Source organism: Tamandua tetradactyla, chromosome 1, assembly GCF_023851605.1.
Source record: "Tamandua tetradactyla isolate mTamTet1 chromosome 1, mTamTet1.pri, whole genome shotgun sequence".
NCBI lineage: Eukaryota > Metazoa > Chordata > Mammalia > Pilosa > Myrmecophagidae > Tamandua > Tamandua tetradactyla.
The window spans coordinates 182,142,382-182,169,350 of NC_135327.1; the positions used below are offsets into that span (position 1 = coordinate 182,142,382).

Here is a 26,969-nt window from a genome sequence, read left to right on the forward strand (position 1 = left end):
ACCATACAAACCACTAGCATTGATGTGAGGTAAAAAATATGCATGAAATTTTCTTAGCACTGTGCCTGGCATATAGTAAATGCTCAGTAAAAGTTGGCCATATTATTATCGTCAAAGTTTCTGCTTACAGAAAAGTCCTAAAGTTACTCACTACTAAGTTGACAACCCTTATACAGATGGTCAAGACAAATTTCTTCTGAGCCATGGTCATCTATCCCGGAAGATGTGTAATTGATGGTGTCAGGTACGGAATCTATAAAACAAAAGAGGATACTTGTATGCTGATCCTAATGTTTAATGGTTTACACCAAAACCCAATACGTCTGTCCTCATAATAGGAAAGAACACCTGAAACTGTGGCCCCATTCAAGAAAATTCCCAAGATTTGTGTGTTGCCCATAAGAGTCTCAATATCCCCTCCAAAAAAGGAAATATGAACATGAGGGGGATGTGAGAGGTATGCTTACTTCTTAAATTGTAGCTGAACTATTCCTATTTTCAAAAAATGTAGCAGCTTATTCCATATGCTCCCCTCTTCCTATGTCAATTTCCTCACCAATACACCTTAAACAAACCCCTCTAACTAAATTCTTTATAACCACTGGTGACCGGCCAAGGAGAAGCAGCCACAATCACCTTACTGCAGGAACAAGACATGACAGGCCACCCCACTTTGTTCTCAGAGACTTACTCAAACCTGGGCCTTGGATCCTCTCTTTTGGAAGCACCATGGCAGGGGTAAAAATGCCACGGTTGTCATTGTGGGTCCAAACGGAAGTAGATCTTTTGCTTGAGGAAGGAGCAGCAGGTGACACCCTAGGTAGACTGCTGATGTGTGCAGATGCAGTGGCTTTCCCAACATGGATTCCCAGATTCTGACTTCCAGAGTGTAACACTTCTTTAGGCCTTCTGAAACCAGTGGCACCAGTTTTATCTGCACCTGTAGATTTATTTGTAACTCCATTCAGGTCTTGTGGTGCATTTTGGACATATTTACTAGCACAATATGTCTTCTCTCCAGACTTATCATTAACAGATGCCACTCCTGGGCTGTCTTCTGCAACTATGATGTGGAGATTGCCATGAGTGGTTCTGGTGTCCTGATTCCTAGATAATGATTTTTCTCTCTCTCTTTTGGCTGTTGTTTTATAATTTAAAGCGCTCACAGAAGTTGTACCTGTGGCCGTTCCATCTACAATATTATTTAAAAAAGGGAAATGCTGGATATCTTGACTCCCGCTTTTGCCCTCGATTTTGGAAGACATGTCTGAGGAAGGCCTGCAAGTGCTCTTTGCGGAAGTTATGGTTTTAGGTATTTGTACAGATACAGAACTTGAGAAGGAGGCAGCTTGACTGGCAGAAAACAAACTGTCTCCACCACCGCTTTGATCGTTAGGCCAGGAGGTGGCGCCCTTCCGGTTGGAAACTGATGTTGAATCAGAAGGAGAATAAGGGTTCCCAAAAAAGAGACCCCTTTGGCTGTCATTCTCTGAACGCGCGTTGCTTGCTCCCACCTGACCTGTTCCTACAAGATTGGTAGCCTTGGATGAGACAGAGGAAGGCTGACAGCTATCCTGACTCCCTAAGTGGAGGAATTTGTGAGTGAGCTCCTTCACGTCACCCAGGGGAGACCCGCTGCCAACGCTATCTGGACTGGAGGTGCAGGACCTCGGAGTAGAAGCTGAAGCTGAAGGAAGAAATTCTTGATTGTCCTGAAATAATCTGTCTCTACTTTTGCTTCTACCTCTATTTGCCACACCTCCACGATTTGAGGAAGGAGCTAAGAAAACAAAACAAGACAGAACAGAAGAACGAAGTTAGCATGCCTGAGTTCTTACCAGCACTCCTCCCCTCAGTTTCTCCATATTTGCTATGCAACTTCTATCAAAATTGCATTTTTAATCTAGTGTATAAAAATTCTTGAGGAAGGGTGATTGTGAAGATGAAGGAATCCTGACATTTTCCCCCATTTTTCTTCTTTTTTTATTATATAATATAGCATACATACAAAGTAAAGAAATAAAAAAAGCAATAGTTTTCAAAGCACACTTCAACAAGGAGTAACAGGACAGATCCCAGAGTTTGCCATGGGCTACCATACCATCATCTCAGATGTTTCCTTCTAGCTGCTCCAGAACGTTGGAGGCTAGAAGGTATATATAGAGAGAAATATATTTTTTATCATCGCCTTTTCCTTTCTTGTGAAAAATAACATATATTCCAAAAAACAATAAATTTCAAAGCACAGCACAACAATTGGTTGTAGAACAGATTTCAGAGTTTGGGGAATCCTGACATTCTGATAGCACAGCAGAGAACATCATACCACCCTGTAGGATGAGATGGAATGTGGTTTCTCTGCTAGGACTCAGATCTAGTCCCTAACCGAAAACTCTTAGGAGAGGCTGTTCACTATTTCCTAGGTTAGAAAAAAAGGAAGGAGCAGAGCAAAGCAGGAAAGGTTTGTGAAAAATCACTTAGATTTTGCCCAAATATATGCGTTTCCCAAATACAAGGAGGGGGGGATTGTTTACGACCTTTCATAGAATCTTAGAATCATGATTCCTATCTACGTCATACAATTCACCTCATCTACATCCACTTCATAAAACTGCAAGTATCAAAACCACTAAACAATGCAAAATTGTTTAAGAAACAGTACTGATGGCTGTAAATTAAACTGCATGTAGTTTTGTATTAATATTAATTTTCCTGTGTGTGAATTGTATTGTGGTTACATAAAAGAAAGGCCACACTCTTAAGAGATAGGTGTTGAAGTACTTAGATGTGAAGTGTCATGATGTCTGCATTTATCAGATGGATTAACCACAAAAATGTCCTATGTGTATTTATATGTGTATCTGTACACAAAGAGAGAGAAAGAGATAAAGCCAATTGTGACAAAATGTTAACCACTGGTGAATCTTAAAGAACAAAACACCGGGTTTCTTCCCTCTTTCTTCTCCAAAAGACTTTATCCATTAGCTTTTAGAAAAATGAAAAACATTTTTTCTTTAATCTGGGAAAAAATATTGCATGAAAATCAAATTGCAAAATCCCTATTATAATTAGGTAAAAAGTGTGTAATGCATACAGACAAGGTCTAGGTAGTTTGAAATGAAAATAGTTTTATGTGATGAGGTAGAGAGTGTATTAAAATTTTTCTTTCCTTGCGATTTCCGTTTATTTGAAAGTTTATACACTTAAAAATGAAAAAGCATTTACCTCTCCAGCCAGGAGGGTACTTTCTCCCTCGGGCATGCTTGCTGTTGCAGATGTCTTGGATGTTTTGAACCACTTCCGTGCTCAACCCATGTTTCCTCATGATCGCCAGCACCTTTCTGTCCATCAGGTTATGGGACCTGAGACAATTGGAGTAACTACAATTCCCGCGGGTAAAGTGTTCGCAGATGTGGAGCCTTTCGCAGGATGGCTGCTGGTTACAAATCTGTCTTCGACCTTCTCCCTTATAACTTTTGCATATCTATAGAAGGGAGAATCAGGTGGTGAGTGACAGTAGCCAAAGACAATATCCCTTGCTGTATCTGCCACACATCCATTAAGGAAGGTTTAAATATACAAAAATTTCTGATTCATGCAGATAAACATCAGAGATTTCTTTTTAATGCATATTCCACAATCTTTGCCTGGTTTCATTCAACTGATGATTTATATTGGGCAGAGGAGGCATGTAGTCTACCTAGAAGATGCAAATGAATTTGCTAACTCAAAGGAAGAACCCATGTAAGAAGGCCAGCTACAAGTGGCACCTAAAATGAGTCTACATTACAAAGGAATCCAAAAGAGGAAGGCCCACCTTTGGAGATGGTCACATTCTGCAGTTAAAAGGACAAGTGGGTCTTATCTGCAACTGTTTGGGAATCGAGAATCCAGTCTCTGCTAGACAGAACTTGGGGAAGATTCTTAAGAGATCAACTAAAGAAGACAATTTTTCTATTTCCATATAAACATCTAGTTCTACAGAGACATAGCTCCTACTGAAAACAAAGTAGAAGGACTGCTGTCCTTGAAGTCCAGACAGTATGATGCGGTACAGGGAAGATGCTGGTTTTAAAGTCAGAGACCCTGGAACCAGCTGTGTGATCTCAGTGCATCACTTACACACTCTCAGGCTCTGTTTCCTTTGCTATAACAGGAGGAAAATGTTTGCTCTGTCTACCTAACACAAGTTTTTGAGCAGATCAAACAATGAAATATGTGGAAGCGTTGTATAAAATATAAAGTGTAATGCAAATGTTTACACCATTAAAGGGAGCCAATATAATTAGTGAGAAACCTGAATTTCAGACATCTTAAAAATTAAAACATTTATAAGGTGCTCCCTCCAATAGACTGAACAAACCAGGTCAACATGGTTTACAGGGATTTATCTAACAGCAAAGAATGGATTGCAATCCCATTAACAAGATTTAGCCATTTACAGAATTTGTAAAATCTGATTCAAACTGATACACTTGCTATGGAGTGGATTATCCAGCAGTTTTCAAGGCGTGGTCCCCGGGAACTTGTCAGAAATGCAAATCCGCGGACTCCACAACATATTTACAGTATCAGAACCTCCAGAGGTGGGGTACCACAATCTGTGTTTGAATAAACCCTCTGGGTGATTCTGCTGTACCCTAAAGTTTGAGAACCACTGTTTTAGAGATTCTAGTAAAAAAAAAAAAAAAGCAATTAGTACTTTAGAAAGAAATGAACATTCTTTTTACTATCCTGATGTTTAAATAAAAATGTCCCTGCTTTAATCGGGCCAGAACTTATGTAAGCAGCGCTTGCTTTGGCTGCACATATACAAATGAAAGCATTTCTTCCTTTAATGAGCACATTTCAATGTTATCAGTTTATATAGCCAGAAATCAGGTTTACTCAATGTGATTATGTCCCCACAGTTCAAGGCAACTTGTGAAAAAGTGTAAAAATTTTCATGTTTTGAGGACAGGAAATGTTATCTTGTCTACTGGTGCCTCCATTATTTAACAAAGTACCTAACACTTAGTAGGCATTCTTAAATATTAATTGAATGAATGAAAAAAAAATAATAAATGAATGAGTAAGACCCAGAGGAGTTAAATACCTGGTACAAGGTCACACAGATGGTTAGTTACAGAGTCTGGGCTGGGAGAGACAGGAAGATCTGAGAACACTCTACTGTGACCCTCCCAGATACTTGTGGCCTCCCCTCCCCCAGCCATTCCTCCCCACTCTCTCTTGCACTTGATTTAGCCTAGAACGCTCCCTCCCCATCTCTACTGATAAAATCCCAAACCACACACAATGGCTGCTAATCTGCAAGGACAATTCCTCCCACTTTAGAGAACCATCCTTAACCAACTCTTCAGAAACTTAGTTGAATTCCGGCTGACCTCCTCCAGCTAAAGCCCTAAGAAAACATTACGCTCTCCTCCCCCAGGTTAGAGCACTCCTTTAGAGACTTCTCTAGCAGAGCATTTTGAATAAAAAATGTATGCTAAGGGTTAAGGTGATCTGGTTGATTTTTCCTACTGCAAAACTACAAGCCACCTCTTCAGATGACTAGTTCAGGAAACAGTTCAGTCTCCCAGTCTGTGATCTGAACCCTAACAAGTGGTAAATTTATGGGTACCGAATTCTTAAAAGGGAGAGGGAACCTCAGATGACGCTGCCCCTCTTTTGCCAATGGGCTCTTCCGGGATCCCGTCACAACAGCACCTTCTCCTAGGGTCATAATTGCCAACATACTCCCTAGAGAAGGAAAGAGGCACAAATACACTACTTCTCCGGGGAATCAACAAAGAAATGACTCATGTCCGTCACCATATAAAAAGTCCTTGGTAATTCTGAAGAACTAAAGCAGAAATACAGCTCTAATGAGTGCCCTTTCTAAGCCTCAGAGTTTAACACTGGACTAGCAAGGGACAATGGGTCAACACTCTTCTCAAGTTTCATTACAAGTCTTGATCTAATCATTCCCTTACACCAAAGGAAAAAGATGGAATGCTGTTTAACCCCTTAAGAAGCCTCTGTTTGTCAATAGGACTTTAATGAGGTTGGTGTTTCTGCCATGCATGTAGCCAGCCACCTGGGACTGGACCGGGACATAGGTGAAGGGCCACAGAAATCCAAAGACAAACACTCTAAACCTGGAAAACAGCAAGCAAGAGAGAGAGAGACAAATCCAAGTACACCGATGGAAGAAAATACGGGGTAGGGTGGGGGTGTGGGTAGGAAATGGGATATATTTTTCTCCCCCTACCAAGTTCTTATAGAGTCTGCAAGCTCAGTGACTAACTCAAAATCACCCTTCAGAACATAAGCTCTTAAATTCTCACACTGAACTCAGAGTCAAGGACAGTTTAATCCTCCAGAGGTCCCTAACAGCTATACTCTCATATACAAACGTGCACCTGAATTTCAACCTACTTTACATTATCTCCATCCCTTCCACCCACCTACCTGGCTCTTCCATTATGTTTCCATTTAGTGTGAAGCTACCTTCTCAAGGATTTTTCTCAGGTCGGTCACCACGCTTTAAACAGCATGTGTTTATCCTGTGTGGATGAAACTGTTAATTATCCACTACTGTCCCTATCTTTCTTTTAGAAACAGAAGCTCCCAAATTTTAGCTGGACACATGGCTACCCAGCCAGAAACTAGGTTTCCCAGCCTCCTTTCCAGCTGTGTGTGACCATGTAATAAGTTCTGGACAATGGGATATGCGCAGGTGTGTTGCATACAATGTACAGGTCACATCTTTTGGGAAAAAAACCTGCTTGCCTTCTACAGACTTCCTTTTTACATTCCTGCTAGCTAGAAAATGGTGACAGTGAGAATAGCCTCGACGTACTTAAAAATGGAAACCACATGTTGAAGATAACAGAGCTGACCTACTGACCTGAGTTCCTGGATGACATCATGGTGTCCAGCTGCCTGACCACCCAGGCCACCTGCCTGCCTACAGCTAGACCAAGAGTCAGCAAACTTTTTTTGTGAAGGGCCAGAGAGTAAATATTTTAGGTGTTGCAGGCCACTGGGTCTCTGTCGCAATTACTCAACTCACCACTGTAGTGTGAAAGCAGCAAGGCCAATATGTAAATAAATGGGTGTGGCTGTGTTACAATAAAACTTTATTTGTAAAAACACGTGGCAGGCCAGATTGGGCCTGTGGGCTGTAGTTTACCGACCTCTGGTCTAGACTATCAAGTGAGAGAGACATAAAATTAAATTTTATTTGAATCACTCTATTTCGGGGTCTCTCTGTTACCACAACTTAGCTTGTACCCTCATCAATATAACCTGTCATCTTCCAAACCTTGCCTCAAAGCCCCCCTCTTCCAGAAGCCCACCCCCAGTGTAAAGCTCAGTTAATCCTACTGCTATTACATCTTCAGATCATACTTCCTCACACAGGGTTCCCTAGCAGCCCAGCAGAAGAGGCATTCCAGACTCAAATTCTTATAAATCTCAAATAGGAAAGAAATTGCTAGAATCTCTCAGGTCACTCAGAAACAGCCTTGACTGCTGCCTGCAGAGAATGGGTAAAACCTGCATTTTTTTCCAACATATCCATGACAACACCAGAAATAATATTCTCCTTCCTTTTTAACCAGGGAAACGTAACTTACCTCAGGCATAAAAAACGGGTCACTTTGGACAAGAAGCACACCTAATTCCTCTCGATTAAGTCCAGAGAGCTCGTGATTTTTCAAGATTTTGAAGTTCTCTTCTGAGAGAAAGTCATGAGAATATTTGCATAAATGCCTGGAAGAAAACATGACAACTGTCAGTGTTTTCATTTCACAGAAGTATAGAAAAAGAAATCACCTGTGGAACTTTGTCAGAGAGGATCAATGGCCAAGCTCCTTGGTGACTGACACAGACAGATCCTGCTGAAAAAATACACTATATAAAGTTAAACTTACAGAACAGCTAGCTGGGGGGTGGGGTGGGGATGAATATTTTCTTCACAAATTAAACACATAGCCACACAGACATATTTGCCTATTAAATAATTATTGGGGTACTTCTACAAACAGTACACCCCTGGTATATATAAGCTATACTTTGTGTATAGCTCAGAAAAATGAGAAGAGGAAAAAAATGGCATATTTATTAGAAATGACTAATGTATTGGTTTGTGAATGCTGCTGGAATGCAATATACCAGAGATGGAATGGCTTTTTTTTTTCCTGCTACTGCTTGTTTTATGGTGAAATATAACATGTATACAAAAAAGCAATAAATTTCCAAGTCCATTTTAACATTAATCTGTTATAGAACAGATTTTGAAGTTTGTTACGGGTTACAGTTCCACAATTTTTTGTTTTTTCTTCTAGTTGCTCCGAGACACTGGAGACGAAAAGAAATCCCAATTTAATGATTCAACAGTCGTACTCATTTGTTAAATCTTATCTTCTCTGTTATACTCTGCCTACTCTTTCTTTTTTTTTTTTTTTCTTTTTGGAATGGCTTTTAAAAAGTGAACTTATTAAGTTACCAGTTTATAGTTTTAAGGCCATAAAAATGTCCAAACTAAGGCGTCCAGAGAAAGATACCTTTATTTAAGAAAGGTCAGTGGGTCCAGAATACCTCCGTCTTCGGCTGGGAAGGCACATGGGTAGTGTCTGCTGGGGTCTTTGGCTTTTGTTTTCAAAGTGCTTCCCCGGGGACATACTTCTTGCATCTCCAAACTTCTGGGTCTCTTGTTGGTTCTGTCACTTCTGAGGTTTCTCCAAAATGGTTCTTCTTTTAAAGGACTCCAGTAAACTAATCAAGACCCGCCTTGAATAGGCAGAGTCACATCATCTAATCAAGAGGCCACACTCCCCTCTCTCTCGGCTGACACAGCAAGCAAACTCACTGCCCTCCCCTTCTCTACGTGGGACATGGCTCCCAGGGGTGTGGACCTTCCTGGAAACGTCGGACAGAAATCCTAGAATGAGCTGGAACTCAGTTTCAAGGGATTGAGAAAATCTCAACCCAAAGTGGGAAGAGCGAAATGAGACAAAATAAAGTATCAATGACTGAGAGATTCCAAACAGAGTCGAGAGGTTATCCTGGAGGTTATTCTTATGCATTAAATAGGTATCACCTGTTTGGTTAGTGTGTAATGGAGAGGCTGGAGGAAACTTCCTGAAAATGTGGAGCTGTGCTCCAGTGGCCATGTTTCTTGAAGATAACTGTATGATGATATGGCTGTTGCAGTGTGACTGTGTGGTTGTGAGAGCCTTGTGTCTGATGCTCTTTTTGTCTACCTTATCGACCAACAAGTAAAACATATGGATTAAAAATAAATAAATAACAGGGGGAACAAATGTTAAAAAAAAATTAGTAGATTGAAATGCTGATGATCGGTGAACGGGAGGGGTAAGGGGTATGGTATGCATGAATTTTTTTGTTTTCTTTTTATTGCTTTTTCTGAATTGATGCAGATGTTCTAAGAAATGATCATGATGATGAATACACAACTATGTGATGACAGTGTAAGTTATTGATTATATAACAGAACGGAATGATCATATGATAAGAATGTTTGTGTTTGTATGTGTTATGTATTATAAATAAAAAATAAATAAATTTTTAAAAGAGGCCACACCCACAATTGAGTATGTCATGTCTCCATGGAAACAATCTGGTCAAAGGGTCCCACCCCCAACTGGATGTGCCATAGCTCCATGGAAACAATCCAATCAAAGTTCCACCCCCACAATATTGAATCAGAATTAAAAGAAACATGGCTGCCCCCCACAAGAGTGGATCAGGTAAAATGACATGGTTTTCTGGGGTACATAACAGCTTCAAACTGGCACAACTACCTACTAAGAAAAAAGATAATTAGGACAACGCATCTGTGAACTGACAACAAACGTCAATGGGAAAAGATAATTCTCTTTATCAAACATTTCAATTATGTGGAAAATTTCACTGTTGTATCTCCTCTATGGTTTATCTACTACTGTACACCTATATTATTAGGGACTACAAAAGAATATAATAAGCTTTTAATTGTATTATGTTTGTCTACAGAAAAAGAGATGAAAATCTCCTTCACTTTAACACATTAATAATTTAGATCAACGCTGTCCACAGAATTTTCTATGAGAATGGGAATGTTCTGTAATCTTTGTTTTCTGATATGTTAAGGCACTAGCCACCTACAACTACTGAACATTTTAACTATAGCTAGTGAGACTTAGGAACTGAATTTTGTTGTTTTATTTTAGTTAGTTTGAATTTAAACAGACAGGCATGCTCAATGTGCATCTTAATTTGTTTATGGATCTCCTAAAATAGCTTATGAAAAAAAAAAAAAACAGACAGGCATGAATAGCGGCCATCATATTGGAAAACGGATTTAGATCTCTGTTAATTCTAAGTGTGGTGGGAGAACCAGTAGCACAGCACTCCCTGGGGAGGTTGTCAAAGTCCCCTCAACTTCATGGTTTTAATAGTTATTAATAGGATAGGACATAACGTTTTCACAATAGTCTGTACAACCATTGTATCAAGTTGTCAGGCATTTAGGTTATAGCCAGATTTTCTCTACAAATGGTATGGCTACAACCATTCCATTTGAACTTTGTCCAAATAAGCTTTCTTCTTTTATATTGTATTCCTGAAGTTTATACTTTTGGAAGTATTGCCTCAAAGGGTACAATAATTTTCTTGGTAGCCTGGGTTTCATTTTGATCTACTGTTCTCCAGAAAACATACCAGGAATCTGTGTCTGTTTTCCCACAAACACATTGACACTGAGTTGTATCACTTTTGTGCCTTTCAGTGCCTATGAAATAGACTTTTATCATTTTGCACTATAATTATTAGCAAGACTGAAACAGTCCCAAGTGTTGAGTGATACTTGTGTTTCCTTTCATTAATACTGTTTGTTCATATCTTTACCTTTTTATCTAATGGACAGTGAAAAGTAACCTACAGATTTATAGTTGTTCTTTATATTTTTTAATATGAATTTTTACTAGTCTTGCTTACTTCAACTGTTTTAACTTTTTTTTTCCCATTTTTATGAAGGATTGAATTAGGCTGTTGTTGCTGAATTTTTAATAAGAGCAGATCCTTCTTATTAGCCATTCTTAATTTAGCCAATTGTTTTAATGCTTGCAAAATTAATTCCTCCCCCACAGCTAGATAACTATAATATACTAATTTGTTTCACTTTTAACAGATATATTTTCTACTTTAATTCTTTTAAATATCTGAAGCTTATTATGATATGTAATGTTTGAAGTGTTTTATGTCAACGCTTCTCAATAACAACTATTAAATATGATTCCTTTCTCATTATTTTGCTATCCTGGACTGTTGGATATTTGCCATTTAACAAGTTTAGAACTACTGGAATCCCTATTGTGTTTTATCAATCTACCGTTCTAATTTGAATCCAATACCATATAATCTAAATGTCATTTTCGCAGATTTTAAATATTAACAGAGTAATTTACCATATTATAAGGTTGTTCCTTTTCAAAAGACCTTTTAGTGTACTGAACTATTATATTCTCTATAGAATTTTTATTAGTATCTTGTCCATTTCCATAAAATATCATATTGGGAATTTAATTCATGTTAATGCCATAAGTTAGATTAGATACTAAGTATGTCTTCTTAACTACATTCAATCTTCTGATTCTGGAACAGGAAATAGCTATTTATTCAGGTCTTGTTCTATTTTTTCTTTTAAGATTTAAATTTCTTTATTTTAATAATTCTCTTTAATTTTCCAAATTTTAAATATTATCTATCATCACTATTATTTTTAAGTTGTACATCATTGGTAAAAAGAAATGCAAATGCCCTTGCAAAATTATCTTATTGAAACTGATAATAATTTTAAGAAAATATAAGCACCCAGGTAAAAATTATTCTCTAAGAATTAATCTTTAAAAAGTCTACTTATTTAAACATTGCTGCCAGCGTGTGAAATATTTCTGAAACTCTCTGGAATTGCCTGCAGATCTAGTTGTGGTGCCTCAATTAAAAAAAAAAAATCACAGAATCAACGACTCTGTCAGCTATGCCCAAATCCTTGAAACTTAGCCAGCCCTGCCACATTCCGTGCTTCAACAAGAAGTCAATGGCAAATGATTAGGTCCTGGTGATAGCCCTAAACCGAGCTACTTTCCCAGGCAGACCCTCTCCTGCTTTGTCCACTGGGTGTCCCTGACCTTTAGTATCTGTGTCTAGTCTTCACTAATAAGGCTGACCTCAGCTCTCTTGCCCGCCTTTGAGTTCTGCACTGCAGTTTCAGATAACTGCTCTCCACCAGCTCCCACCACCCAAACCCCTAGGACACCACCTTATCACCCCCTCACCCTCACAGGAAGGGGTGCTGAATAGACTCCTACAGCCAGAAGGGCCTTCTAAAGGTAATCTCCAGCCAACAGCCCAAAGCAAAAATACCCTCCACATAACTTTACCATGTGTGTGCCTTGCCACCTCATAAGGTCTCCTCTTCCATTATTGTGGACAGTGATTGCTATTACTGTTTTTCTTGATATCAAGCTGAAAAAATGACCTCACTGAAACAACCCACAGTTGGTGAGATTATGCCCTCTGGTTCTGTAACATGAGACGACTGCTTCTGGAAGAAATGAATAATCTCTGCTTTACCTTTAGCCCTAGTCCAGCCATGCTAAACCCAGACTCAACCCTGAGGCACCTCTTCCCTGGCCAAATAAGGGCTGCAGAGGAGGAGGCAGCTCTTCTCCTAGTTACAGCAAGATGCAGACTAGTTATGGCTGACCTGTCCTAGTCAAGGAATGTCCTAGTCAAGGAAGAATGTGACATTTCCAAGGCCCCTGGAGTGAACACTTCCTTCGAACGACTAACTTCCTTCTGTCTGGGAGTGTCCAAGCCCATCCAAGGCACGAATGCCTGGGGAAGAGTCCACCAGCATTCGCTGAGCTGGCTGTGATCCTTGACGCTGCCGGCCTGAGAATCCAGGTTTACTTCTAATTTCCCATCTCCATACTCGGGCGAACTTCTCAGCAGCCATCAGTCAAACTCCCTAAGCCCAAGAAGCATGACCCGGGAGCTCTGCCCAACCTATATTTCTCTGGATTCTATGATACTCACCTTGAACCCAGCTTCATTCTGCAGCTTCTATGTCTCTGGGGGGCTCAGCTCTGTTTTCCCACATTCCCTAGACTTCTCACCAACTACTTAAAGGCTTTATCTTTCTCTTCAGCATATTGATCAACCACAAGGGTAGTTTCTGCTCACCTTCTGCTTGGGACTAAGTATGACTGGAAGTACAAAGATGAACATTTATTATGTATTTACTAAGTGGCAGGAATCACACTGTTATTTCATTTACCCGACTGTACAGCAGTTTATTTTTCACTTACGGAAACTGAGCCTCAATAAAGTGAGTAGTGAAAGGTGACTCAGATAATAGGAAGATTCAAAAATTAAATCCAAAACTAGAAAGAAAAAAAAACCCAATGTGGAAAAACAAACAAAAACAGGTAGATCTGAAACTTTTCCAAGCCAAAAGGAAAATAATTCACTGTTCTGGTTTGATGCTGGTTCAAGAAATACATTAGGAGAAGTGAGCCTCAAGCCTACCTCTTCCAGAAAGATGCAGAATTGACTTTCTTTAGGGAATCCCAGACCAAAAGCCTAAAAACAAATGACCTTTTCACTTTTCTGAAATAAAATATTATTTCAAAGCTGGCAACAAATTCTCTTCCCCATGACTAGTGAAATCTAAAGAGCTGCCTGCACAGTGGTTCTCATGCCTGGCTACACAGAATAATCAACTGGGGAGTGTTTATAAAGACCTACGTCCAGGCCCCGCCCTCAAGCTGATTTAATTTGATGGGGTGGGACTTCAGGTGATTCAAATGTGCAGCCAGGGCTGAGAAATGGTGATTGTGCTGGTCAGATTACATTAAAGGTTAGATTCCTGAGGTAGATGCTCACCCCTGAAGTCTTTGCTCAGAAAACTCAGGCCAGCCATTGGCTCAACAGTCAGACCAGCAAGAAAGAGATTGTGAAGGTCCTAAATCTTGTTTTTTGACAGTGATTTGTACAGAAACACCCTTCCCCATCCTTTCCCTCAATCCTCTGTGAGCCAACACCTTATGGGGTTGATAATAACGAATGAAAAAATTGACTTGTATAGAAAACAGGAATGAGCTCAAGAAGCTGTAAGTCAGGTAAGAAAGAAACCTAGATGTGTGAAAGATAAAATCTAGAGAATGCTGATAAAAGGAATAAAACATCATCAATTAAAAACAACTTTATTAACGTACTATTTTTTAAGCCACAAGACTCATATCCTCTGTTGTACTTCTGATGTTGAAGATTAAATAGTTATGTTTCTAGGGAGTGGAAATGGGTGGGGGGGGCCTCAGTGAATGTGGAACCGCTAATATGAGGAGGGAGAAAGAACAGACCAGTAAAAGCGTACGGGCAGGTTAGTGACAATGCCAGGAAAGAGCAAGGGTGGAGCTGAAAAAAAACAGGCTTGCTTTACCCACAACTCCCTAGGCAAAAAGCAGAGAACCCCAGCTGACTGCCACACATGGATGAGACCCAGCTGCAGATGTCTGCAGGCCTCAGCCTGGGGAGAGGAATATACCCCAATAGGCTCCAAGACTCTGGGCAGCAGAGGGCAAGATTATGAGCCCAGCCAGTTGAGGATGGGGAAGGGGGAGGCCAAGGCTCTGTACTTATATTACTGTTGTACCACGGGTGGGGTGATCAGCACCGAAAATCATCTCTTTGTTATTGTAGACCATCTCCCCACTCTGGACCTATTTCTCTAGTCCAGCCCCTTGTAGGGGTTAGTAGGGCTCCCCAAACTTTGCTACACATTAGACTCCCCTAGTGACTTAAAAAAATATCCCGATGCCCAAGTCACACCCCACATCAATGAAATCAGAAGGTCTGGGGGTAGGAGCCAGGCATCGGTAAAGAAATTCCCCAAGTGATTTCAATGTGCAGCAAAATTTGGGAAAACAGGGTCTTAACTCCATATCAGAGCTGAGGAAAAGTCTAGGAAGTAAAGAGAGTAAAGGGTAGGAGGTAGTGAAGGTATCACCAAAATCACGCTGCTGCTGACAAAGCAGGCCACACAAACCTCCTCTCCTCTCACATGACCTTTCTCTCCCAGTCATACTTCCCAACTGGAATCTCTTTAGAAGTTAAGAAGAATATTGACATGAATCAGAGATGAAGATGAATTAACTGGTAAACAGTATTTGAGGGAAGCTTTAGGAGAGAGGAAGGGGTAGAAGCCTCTAAAATAGTCTACTGTTTGCATCAAGTACTTGATCAATAAATGTCTGTCAGCATGTCACCCTGATATATGGGAAGCAATACTATTTTTTTTTTTTTTTTTTTTGGGAGGAAGGGAAGGAAAGACAGAGAGAAGGAAGGAAGGATGGAAGGAAGGAAGGGAAACATCTTTAAACATTTTCTTGTTTTTATTGTATTTTGTTTGTTTGTTTGTTTTTTACATGGGCTGGGGCCGGGAATCGAACCGAGGTCCTCCGGCATGGCAGGCAAGCACTTTGCCCGCTGAGCCACCGCGGCCCGCCCAATACTATTTTTAAAAATATTTTTGTTCACTCTGCACTGAAGATTCCATTTTTCTTTAACTTCCTCAAATTGAAGCCATTTAAACCTTGCTTTGGCATACCCTCAACAACTATTTCTGAAAGTGTGGTTCCTGAATCCCTGTAAATGAATCCTTAAAATGTAAATTCCCAGACCCTAACCCACACCTTCAGAACCAGAATTTCTGATGTATGACTTGGGAATCTGTATTTTAATAAGCTCTCCTAATTCAAATGTGCATCAAAGTTTGAAAACTATTGCTCCAAATTCGGGTACCTGTACCTCAGAGGCTGCCCAAGATGGTCCCTTAGGTTGTGGAAAAATATTAGAATTTCTCTTTATATTTATGTTTTAATCTAACAAGTAAATATAAGGCCATATCAATATTTAATATAAAATTTAGAGTTGTACTCTATAAAACATAAGTATGTATATTAGGAGTATATGCTCAAAATGTTTTCTACTGTTAAGCTGGATTAGGTGACGACATGTCTCCATTCATTCGGGTGGGTCTTGATTAGTTTCTGAAGTCCTATAAAAGACGAAACATTTTGGAGAAAGAGAGCGATTCAGAGAGAGCAGAGCAGAACGACATAACCACAAGAAGCAGAGTCCACCAGCCAGCAATCTTTGGAGATGAAGAAGGAAAATGTCTCCTGGGGAGCTTCATGAAACCAGAAGCCAGGAGAAGAAGCTAGCGATGATGCCATGTTCGCCATGTGCCCTTCCAGCCGAGAAAAGAACCCTGACTGTGTTCACCATGTGCTTTTCCAGCTGAGAGAGAAGCCCTGACTATGTTCGCCATGTGCCTTCTCACTTGAGAGAGAAACCCTGAACTTCATCGGCCTTCTTGAACCAAGGTATCCTTCCCCAGATGCCTTTGATTGGATATTTCTATAGACTTGTAACTGGAACATTTTCTCGGCCTTAGAACTGTAAACTAGCAACTAATTAAATTCCCCTTTTAAAAAGCAAAAAAAAAAAAAAAAAAGTTTTCTCCTGACAGGTGTGAGGAATCAAGGGAAACCACCACCCTAGACAACCTCTCAATCTGATGCCTTGAATTGGTATGAGATGTATTAAAATCTGTTCTCTGTGGGAGAAAGATCTAAAAAATCTTGAGGCAGATTTCTATTCTCAACTCCTAACTTGAGTATAGCTCTGCTGCTCCAACTTCAGTAAATTGATTTCTCACTGGGCCTGATGTGTGAAGTCCTTCTGAATTATTTTACTTCCTTCCCTCCAGCACCTTGGGACCTAGTGTATTCTAATATACCCTATAGGTGAAGATCACAGACACCTGTTGGGAAATACATGCAGAAGGCGCAGCAAGCAAATGAGAACTATTTTATAGAAGGAAAACAAATCTATATTTATTTGACTATTTAATTTTCATGTTTCTAGGTAATGTAAAAAGTAGAAAATATTTTGTTATCAGATGCCTATTTGTCACTATTTAAGATTTTATCCTGGTTCACAGTATCACTTATAATGACATCAAGTTTTTAGCTTTACTAATTTCTGCAGAACACTATAGAAATTGAAAGTCAAATCTGCTCAAGTTGAAATTAAAAGGAAGCAAATTTGAAAAGGAAAGAAAAACTCCCAAACAGTTTTTTACAGGGCACACCCTTTTGTGCTATGATGTCACAGAAAATAACATTTCTAAGGCCTTCAGCCTGATGACATGATGCAATGGACAGTACACAATTAGTAACAGAATGAACTTCCAGGAAGTTCACCCACACAATACACCCACACAAACAAAATGTATCATGCAAAAGTAAAATGCAAACCTTGTAATCATGCTAAGTGAAAGAAGCAGGACACAAGACGCTTCGTATTGTATGATTACATTTCTAAGCAATGTTGACAACAGGCAAATCCATGGAGACAGAGAGCAGATTATTGCTTGCCAGGGGCTGGGGGAAGAGGCAAGTGAAGAATGACTGCTGATCCATGTGGGTTTCTTTTCGGGGTGATGAAAATGTTCTGAAACTAGATAGTGGCAATGGTTGCACAATATTGTAAATGTACTTTAATGCCACTGAGCTGTATATTTCAAAATTATTGAAATGTTTTTTTATAAAGCTATTACAAATATATAAAAATTAGACATCAAGTAAGGCCATCGAAACAACAAGCAATATGACAAAGGGGAGAGAGACCCAAAATATAGAAAGAATTAAAATCACAATGATTTTAACATCCCTTGAATTGGCATGAATTTTAAAAGTCTGATGATGCCAATTGGCAAAGATATGAAGCAAAAGAATACTCATATTCTTCTCGTAGGAGCAAAATTTGGTATACTCGCTTTGGAAAACAATTTGGTATTATCTTGTAAAACTTAAGTATGGGAATTCCACTACTAGATACCCCAGGGAAACATCTGAAATGTACGAAAGGAGACATATACAAAAACATTAGCACATCATGGTTTGTAATAGCAACAAATGAAGAACAATATAAATTTTTAATAATAGGAAAAGTGATACATAAATCATCTGCATTCGTACAAAAGAAATCATAGAACCCAGGCAAATACTATAAAATGCAACACCATATGCCTAAATACTTAAAAGTCATAAATCAAGCCAACAAACAGTTAAATAAAATATTTCTACCCTCCTATCTTGGCAAATAAACTTTCATAATCATCTGGACGGCCAAGTTTGAATTTAGAATTCTCGGACTTCTCAGAATTCTATGAGAGAATACGGCACAGGAGAAAGGCAGCCCTGGCTCCCAACCCTTGCCCACCACTTCTATTTCCACCCCCGGCTCTGCCCTATGCTACTAGTGGCCTCCTACAGAGGCAGTGCCCGGGCCAACCTGCACATTCAAATTCCTTCCACACCTAGGAAGACCCAGAAAAGAAACTTGCACGGGCCCTGAAAATGGGCTTAAGAGTTCCAGGGTCCCAGGATTCCAGAAACGATCTAGAAGTGGGATGGAACCCCCAGATGGCCACATTTCCTTGGCCCCACAGACTCTACAGTCAGTGAATGCAGATAAAACTGGAGGAGGACCAGAAGTAGGCCCTGTAAAGCATGAGACCCAGGGCAGAAATCCCCGCGTTCCCAGATCTCAAGGTGGTATAGAAATAGAGGTCTGTATATTAGGGGTGAAGCTCAGAAACATCCTGGTGAACAAATAAAGCAAGCTGTGGAACATATTCAGTATCAAGGTCACTGATAGAGCTGCAGGTTTGCAAACATGCAAAACAATCCTAAAGATTGTTTAAAAATACACACTTAAGTAGTAAAATACTAAACAAATATATGGGAAAAGTAAACACCAAATACAGAACACTATCTCCAGTTACCGTCTCTAGGAAGGGAGTGATGATGGAGGAAGTGAATTCAAGATTTAACTGAGAAACATTATATTTCTTCAGCTGGTTTATGCATACACAAGTCTAACACTAGGTGTGGGTGGGGCATCAATGAAATTTACACTCAAATATAAAAGTGTAAATTAATATAGCCACCATTAAGACTAATTTGTCAGAATCTGGTAATGTCGAAGCAGTGCAATCACCCAAACCAGCAATTTCACTTCTAATTATCTATCCAGAGAGGCTCTTGCCAGGAGCATTAAGCACTGATATGTTGATTCTAGGCAGCATGTTTTATGGTAGCAAAAACGAAAATAACCCAAATGTACAATATTGGGGGAAAAGATAAATAAGTTTTTACATAACTCCTATGATAGAATACTATACAGCTCTTAAAATGAATGAACTAAGAAGGTTAAGTATCCACATGAATAGTTCTCAAAAACACAATGTTGAGTAAAAATTCTGAAACACATAAAAAGTACTACATTTTCTATATAGGTACAAATGTAAATGTAAGGAAGATATAAAAACATGGATAGGCAGAATACACAACAAAAGCACGACTGAAGCTGCTCCTCGAGTAGGAAGGAAATGGGTCTGGGAAAGAGGAAAAAGAAAACACCACACTTTAAGCTTGCTATGATTTTTTAGTTTTATTTTAAAAGACAAGAAACAAAAATGAACATTATAAATACGTTTTCATTCTGGGAGATGAGTTCTCTGATGCCTGTTATATTATTCTTTGGGCTTTTTGGTGTGGGTTTTTCTTTCAATTTATGAAAAAGTTAATGCTTCCCACCTACCCACCCCCACCCAAAGTTTCAATTAACCAAAACGGAAAAGCATACAAACAGGAAAGAGCCCAGAGGGAACACCCACATTGGCAGAAACCACAAAGCGAGATGAAAACACTCAGAAAGCCTGCTTTCAAAACTTAAAAAGAAATCACGTTTGCAAAAAATAACTTAAATTAATGAAATATCACACTTCATACAGCTACTTGACAAGGCAAATACTGGTTAAGAAGTTATCCAGATCTAGGTTCAAACTCTGATCCTGCCAGCAACTAAGTATGTGACCTTTGATAAATTTCTAAACATCACTGGGCCTGCATTTCTTTACCTCAAAATGGAGTTTACGATACCTACCTCAGATGCTAGGGTAAAGACTTACTTGTATACCGTCTGTGAAGTGCTTATCATAGTGCTTGGTACATAGTTATTTGTTCAATAAATGGGAGTTACTGTTTATGTCAGAACTGGGCTTAGAATTCTGTGTGGGGGCATACATTTCAGCAAAGCAAATAGAAATATCAGAATTTATCCACCAAAACAAATAATTACCCAACACAGAATCAAGTCCTATTCTCAATTAAAATGTATAGCTAAAAGCAGGACAGATAATAGAAACCCCACCTATAAATAACAGCCCTACAGAGGAAATTTTATAAGTCCAAAAAAAGATGCAAACTGTCACCAGGTACACAGAGAAGGTTTTCTTGAACTAAAAGGCAATTTCAACTTGATTATCAACAGGTCAACAGATTACATTAACCAATAATCCACAAAGTCCTTTTGTTACACATGCCAAGTGTTGTTTCTTTCTTTCTTTTTTTTTTTACATGGGCAGGCACCGGGAATCAAACCTGGGTCCTCTGGCATGGCAGGCAAGCATTCTTACCTGCTGAGCCACTGTGGCTCACCCCACAAGCCAAGTTTTATGAGATGAAGTTTCATAAATTGCTGAGAAGGGGAAATATTTTAAAACATATTTGGGAAAAAACCATATTTTCTAGGGTTTGAGGACCAAACAAGTAAATTTTCCCAGAAGTTCTCATTATGAGAATACCATATACAGTAATGGATAAAAAAAAAAAAGGTGCAATATCTAAATTCAAAATTGATGTAATATGAAATGAAAAATATGACCAGTTATTTACCACACTACCAAAAAAAAAAGTTTAATGAATCTCTAGAGTATGCACTCAAATTTGCACAAACAGTCCCTATATTATATATCTTAAAATTATAATTTCAGGTTAACAACTCAATTTGTGAGCTAAAAATGGTTTTGAGGTTTCAAACCAGGCAAAAAACAACACCATAATAAAATTCATAAAACCAAACTAAGTTGTCCAAATATATTATTGTGTGTAATATTGCAACAATTAAGGACTGTACCTGCTTATGTTTTTTTCCCTGAAAATGCAAGTCTGATTTATAAAATAATCAGGGAAATTTTAATGCCAACTGGATATTAGATGACATTAAGGAATTATTGTAACCTTATAAATGAAAATTGGATAGTAGTTATTTTAATAAAAGCGTGTAACTTTTAGAGGTATTCATTATTTATGAATGCAATGATGCCTGGGATTTGCTTTAAAATAATTCATTGGAGTGAAGAGCAGGGATGAGAAGAGAGAATAAATGAAACAAGATCGGCCATATTTTGAAAACTTTTGAAATCAAAGGATGGCTGGGGGGTTCATCATACTCTCTTCTCTACTTTTGTGTACATTGAAAATATCTATACTAAATAGTCAAAAGATAAAAGCATATGTATTTAAAAGTAAAAGCCACCATTAGCTGGTAAGGAATTTCTCATCATTCACTTTAACAGAAAAAAGATAATCTTCTAATCCCACTGCTATTCAATACAGTGCTAGAATATATAGTGTTTCCTTTTCTATTCTCCAGTCTTTCCTTCTTTCCTCAGTGGTTTCTTCCACCCCCGACTCAGATGACTTCCTCTGTAAGTCACACGTATCTTCAGGATCTCAGAAAGAGGCGTTCAAATAGTTACCTCACAAGGTACTAAACAAATATTTTTAAAATAAGCACTCTTATTCAAACACCTTTTTTAAATTTTAGAATGGGCAAAAAGGTTTTTTGCTATAAACAAATACCTTTTTAAAAAATATTATCCGTCTCATCCATTTAAAGCATGTGTCTTCTCTACATTTATATTACACATATATCAGAAGGTGAGTGATCTAAAGTTTTTTGCTAATAAGAAGTATGGGATCAGTTAGATGGCCACCATTTTAGACAAGTCACCACTTAAGGTCTTTAAGGAGGGCAATACTGTAAGACATGCCATATCAGGTACATGCCATGTACAGAAGTAAACAGAGGCAGAACAGATGGGGGAAACCACTGTGGCTACTGAGACCGTCAATTTAATTCAATAATGAATGCACTGGGAAGTGCGATGGAAAAGAGGAACTGGACAGGAGATAGGTATGTGAGACTTCACAGAAAGAGCGAATGAATTGCGAAGAGGGAAAAATATGAAGAAAAGGTGGAAGGGAGTGTCAAAAACCCTGTCTGGGGGAAAGACCATGAGTTTAACCAAGTGTACTCGGAGACTGCTGTTCCCGAGACACTGAGATATGAAGATATGAACTCAGTAGGCAAGCCTGAGCAGGGGGTGTATGCTGGGAAGCCATCTTTGTAGCTCAGGTAGCTGAGCCAACGAGTGAGCTCTTTTAGTGGGAAACTTGCGAGATAATCTAATCAAAAGGCTCAACCCAAACCTTGGGGCGCACCTATATTGAGAGAGCAGAAAAGAGCAAGTGGAGACACAGAAGTAGCTCCTAAGCAGTAAGCTGTACCATTTTAAACGACCATTTTAAGTCAGTGGTCCCGGGCGGGCCACTGCAAAGACACAAGCGGGAAAGTGCTCAGGGACTTTATTACAGGTAACCTAAAGGAGGGTCAGATGGTGTGGACTGGAGCCAGACTGTAGAGAAGTGATACTGGGAGGTACGGAGACAACCAAGATTGGAGGGTCAAGCAGAGACCAGCCGCTCGCTGCGATGGAGTCCGATGGAGAACCCCGAGTGCGGCTTTGGTGCCGGGAACCCCGCCAACAATTCTAGGATCGAAGGTAGCGGAAAGAGAAGGACTGAAGAATCCAGAGAACAAAGGCATTTTTCTTCATTCCCAAACCTGCCTTCAACATCACCAGGATCGGCTTGCCCAAAAAGCACTTTATTCTTATGGGGATGGGTAAACGCAGTCTCCGCTTGGGCAGTGTGGCGTTAGCCATATTCGAGGAAAGATCTTGAGGCACCAGGGGGATGGGGACCGCCAGGGTTAGAAGCAGGGGCTCTCCAAAGGGAGCAAAGAAATAAGAGGCTGGAGAAAGATGCTGTCGGGTGAGGGAACCCGGTGAGGGGCGCCCCTCCCGAAGCAGCAGCCCCGACCATCTTTCCCCACCACAGCCGAGGGGGTGCCTCCCCTTTTTCTGTGCACTCACCGATCCACATAAGAATAGCTGCACCGGCCTAGCAGGTTGAGCTTGCAGAGGTGCAGGTTTTCGCAGGGTCTGTTGCAGAACTTACGACGGCAGACCCGGGCTCGAGTGGTGGCCACCACCGACCGGCTGACCTCGGCCTTGCCGCCAGTCTCCAACACCACGAAGCGGTCGGGCCCGGCCACCTCCAGCACCTCGCAGAGTTGCGCCTCGGACAGCGCGATTTCCTCAAGCAGCTTGTCCAGGGCCATGCGACCCCCATGAGCGCACAGGATTTTGGTGATGAAACAGCACACCTCGGGGTCCGCCATGGCGCGCTGCCTGGCCTAGCCGAGTGCGACGAACTCAGCTTGCGTAGAATCGAAACTTACAAGTGTCCGCGGGGCGGGGACGGGAGCGGGCGGTGCTCCGCTGGACGCGCCCAGGGCGAGCGCGCGCTCTCTTCCTCCGTTAGCTAAACCCATCGGTTTCGGTTTCCAACTCGGCTCTTAGACGGAGAAGCCAGATATCACCCTCTAGTCCTTGTGTCAGATTTGAACTCTAACGCCGATGGGAAAACCTGGAAAGTGAACAAGCGCGGAGAACTCTTGGTTCTAAACTAGGCGAAGATGGGGTTTCCCAGATAATCGCCGCGGGGCTTTTTCGGAAAGAAGAGAAACTAAAAATTATCTCTGGGCTCTGGGAGCGTTTTTATAAGTCAGACTAAGTGGCAAGTGACGCGAGTCTTGAGAGCCCTCTTGAGGAGTCCTCTCGAAATCTCCTACCTCACCCATCCTTGGAAAGAACCGACCCTAGAGTACTTCCTCCGAGCTGGGCGCTCTCCTGGTGTATTTTAGTTTTCTAAGTTTCGTGGAATTTACAAGGCTCCACGGAGTCGATATTATCATCATCACTCAGTAATTGAGAAAGTAACTTGAGCAGAGGTGCACCACTACCAAGCTGGAATGCGGGTGCCCCCCGAGGTTCCCAAAATCTGGCCGCCGTGTACCAGATCGAGGTCCGCGGAATCCAGGACCAACGCGCACTTTTCTTCCATCACGATGACCCCTTAAAGAACAGCGATTATGACTCTCCGTTTTTGTTTTCCCACAAACTTTTTGAAGAAACTCTTTTAGACCCCTTCTTTTCTGCCTATAATCACTAACAGAGATGCCCCAGACATTGCTTCTTCTTCACAAGAAATCACAGGTACACATCCCAAGATTTCAAATCTGTGTCCCCCTTTTAGATATTTCGACAAGACCTTCCCCTTCAGGTAGAATAAATTGGGCATTTATCAGATAGGAAATAAATCTTTAAAAAAAAAAAATAGAATGTGGTTACCAAATTAGAAATTCTTCGAAATCGCTAATGGGATAAAAAAAAAAAACAATGGTGGGATTCACACAGAACTGCAGGTCTGTGCCATCTGATTTCCTGTGCCTTCTGGCTACTGCTTCCACACTTGTCTTTCATCCACTTGGCCATAATTGTGGTTTGACAGGTTCTCAGGTACTGGGCTTTCATTGCCAAATCAATTAAATTTAACATATTTATTGAGTATCTTTTATGTGGCCCTTACATTAGTTAGTCATTCTGAAAATGTGTAACTTTAAGAAATAGTCCCTTCACTTAAGGAGCTTATGTGTGGGAAGGCTTGAAAAGAACATTAAAAATATAAGAAAAGCATTGATTAAATGTTGCAGTGGTTATTGAGGAGATTAGAAAATGATAAGTCCAGTTTGGTTAGAGTGGTTGGGAATAGAGAGATAACATTCCCCTCAGTTTGGAGACATAAATGCTTTAAGGGTATGAAAAGGGAAAAAAAGATATTTGGGGAAGTTTAAAAACAAATGCTGTCACAATTGGATTCTCTAGAAAGCAGATACTGACCCAGAGGTAGGAGTGCAAAAGATATTCTGTCCAGTGAAAGACAAGAGAAGGAGCAGGATTGGTCCGTGGGAGCTGTCAGACTGCTTTGCAGACCTGACAAAGTCTCTGCCAGAGCGAGGGGAAGCTCTGGAACAGAATTGGCTAGGCCTTTGTACCAGGCATTGGCAGGGGCCACCAGAAAAAGTATGTGACTTTAGCTTGATTTTTGGGGCAGATCCTGAAAGAGTTAAAGCTGGAGGCTTTCAGTTAAATGTTAAATACGTTCCTCACAACTGGACAGCAAATCCTGTCTTCTAGGGAGAACTGAGTGACACATCTTGTCTGTATAGTCCACTTTTTGTAGCATGTGGAACTATTTCTCCATCCATGTTCAGGGAACTCGGATGGGCCTCTCTTCATAAAAGGAAACTTAGAAGATGAATGAACTGTAACCCCTGTCACCGCTGTTGGCCTCAAGGCCATAGTAGGTTCTCATTCTATCTCTCCTCCGCTAGCCATTCTAATCCTCACCCTTGGCTACCACCTCACCTGGTCTCAGTGGCTTAACTGGTTGGGTCCATCAAATCCTCATTCCTGCGGGGTCTGCGCACCTGGTGCTTATTCTCGGTACTTATTCCCTTCACCGGCCAGGACTGGTGCTCTTGTCCATTGACAGTCACAGTTGGGCAAAAGAGTACCAGGAAACACCTGCCCCATTGAGTAAGAGCAGCCCCACTTCCAACTCCTGATGAGGGTCAATTACCTCTGATAAAATTGTCACCAAGCAATTAAGAGTTAACAAATGATTATGATTACTGAAGCATTATATAGATGCCCTTTTCCTTTCTAGTGTATTGTAGAATAACCGAAAGTAAATACCTGAACTTTCTGAAACTCACTGAACTATAACCCAGATAATAATGATTATATCTTTACCTTATGATTGCAAAAATCCTGTGCAAACGCATGACTGGCCCAGTTTGTATCCCCTAATCCTGTTTTACAACTTTTAACGTCTTGTGATCCCTAGACAGCACCTTAATGTTTATTAATGAAGGAACATGAGTCAGCCCATAACTGACCCACCCCAATTCCTAAGCTGTCTTACTAGACAAAGCTAGATCTAACCAAAATTGGCCTTCCTGACATGTAGTAGCCTGAACCTTAACCTGTAAGTGACCTATACCTCATTATAATACTAAAAATCACGCCCATCATCATCCTGTTAAAGCCGCCAATTTATTACATATGTTCTGTAACTAGGCATTTAATCAACCTGTGCATGCTCAATAATTAGATCATCTCTAACTTCATCTTCTCAAGGCATTATACTCAATATCCTAAAACCTGCCCATCTTTTGATATTATAGAATTCTCAGTTACTACAGTTTGGGGAGACAGATTTTAAGCCCATAAGCCATCTGTTCTTGTTTCACTCTTGGCAATAAACTTTTTCTCCCTTTGAAACCCATTGTCTCAGGAATTGTCATTTGTGTATATCAGGCAGAAAATTATGCATTTGTTGGTAATAAGATGGCCATTCCTTTTCTTACCTGCTAGTCTCTAACATCAGAGTCCAAAGTGCCTGATGGCAGCCAGAGCTTGTAGGCGAATGGGACGTTTGCTCTGTCCCCAGGCAAGAGTATGTCCCTTTTGGGGACCAGAACCTCTAAACCTGCAGAGCCCAGATTGTAGGCATCAGGAAACCCACTGTGTCACTGGGAATGATGGAAAGTGGAGCTACTCTTGCTTCTACTCTGTTTCCAAACCCACTGGGGCTGCAGCACCATATTAAGTTCTCTGATTTAATGCATATACCAAAGCCTGGAGAACATGTCATCATTGCAGTATATTGCCTCCAGCTCGCGCTTCAGCTTCATCTTTAACAGGCCATGCTATTTGAAGCTATTATGTACCCCAGAAAAGCCATGTTTTA

At 40.3% G+C, this 26,969-nt stretch overlaps 1 protein-coding gene across 5 annotated transcripts in view; it reads right to left on the reverse strand.

Moving 5' to 3' along the window:
- Positions 1–23,825, reverse strand: part of ZC3HAV1 (zinc finger CCCH-type containing, antiviral 1) — a 62,966-nt gene extending 39,141 nt beyond the window's left edge. For 2 of the 5 annotated variants that reach the window (XM_077144434.1, XM_077144502.1), the window contains exons 1-5: positions 23,186–23,824; positions 7,623–7,758; positions 3,226–3,484; positions 692–1,780; positions 152–253 (exon numbers count right to left, since the gene is read on the reverse strand). In XM_077144434.1, coding sequence (XP_077000549.1) covers positions 152–253; positions 692–1,780; positions 3,226–3,484; positions 7,623–7,758; positions 23,186–23,493 — 1,894 coding nt within the window. In that variant the 5' untranslated portion in view covers positions 23,494–23,824. Of the gene's footprint in view, positions 1–151; positions 254–691; positions 1,781–3,225; positions 3,485–7,622; positions 7,759–23,185 lie in introns of all 5 variants that reach the window. The other 3 variants (XM_077144392.1, XM_077144646.1, XM_077144580.1) reach the window with 2 other exon arrangements.
- Positions 23,826–26,969: the final 3,144 nt, after the last annotated feature.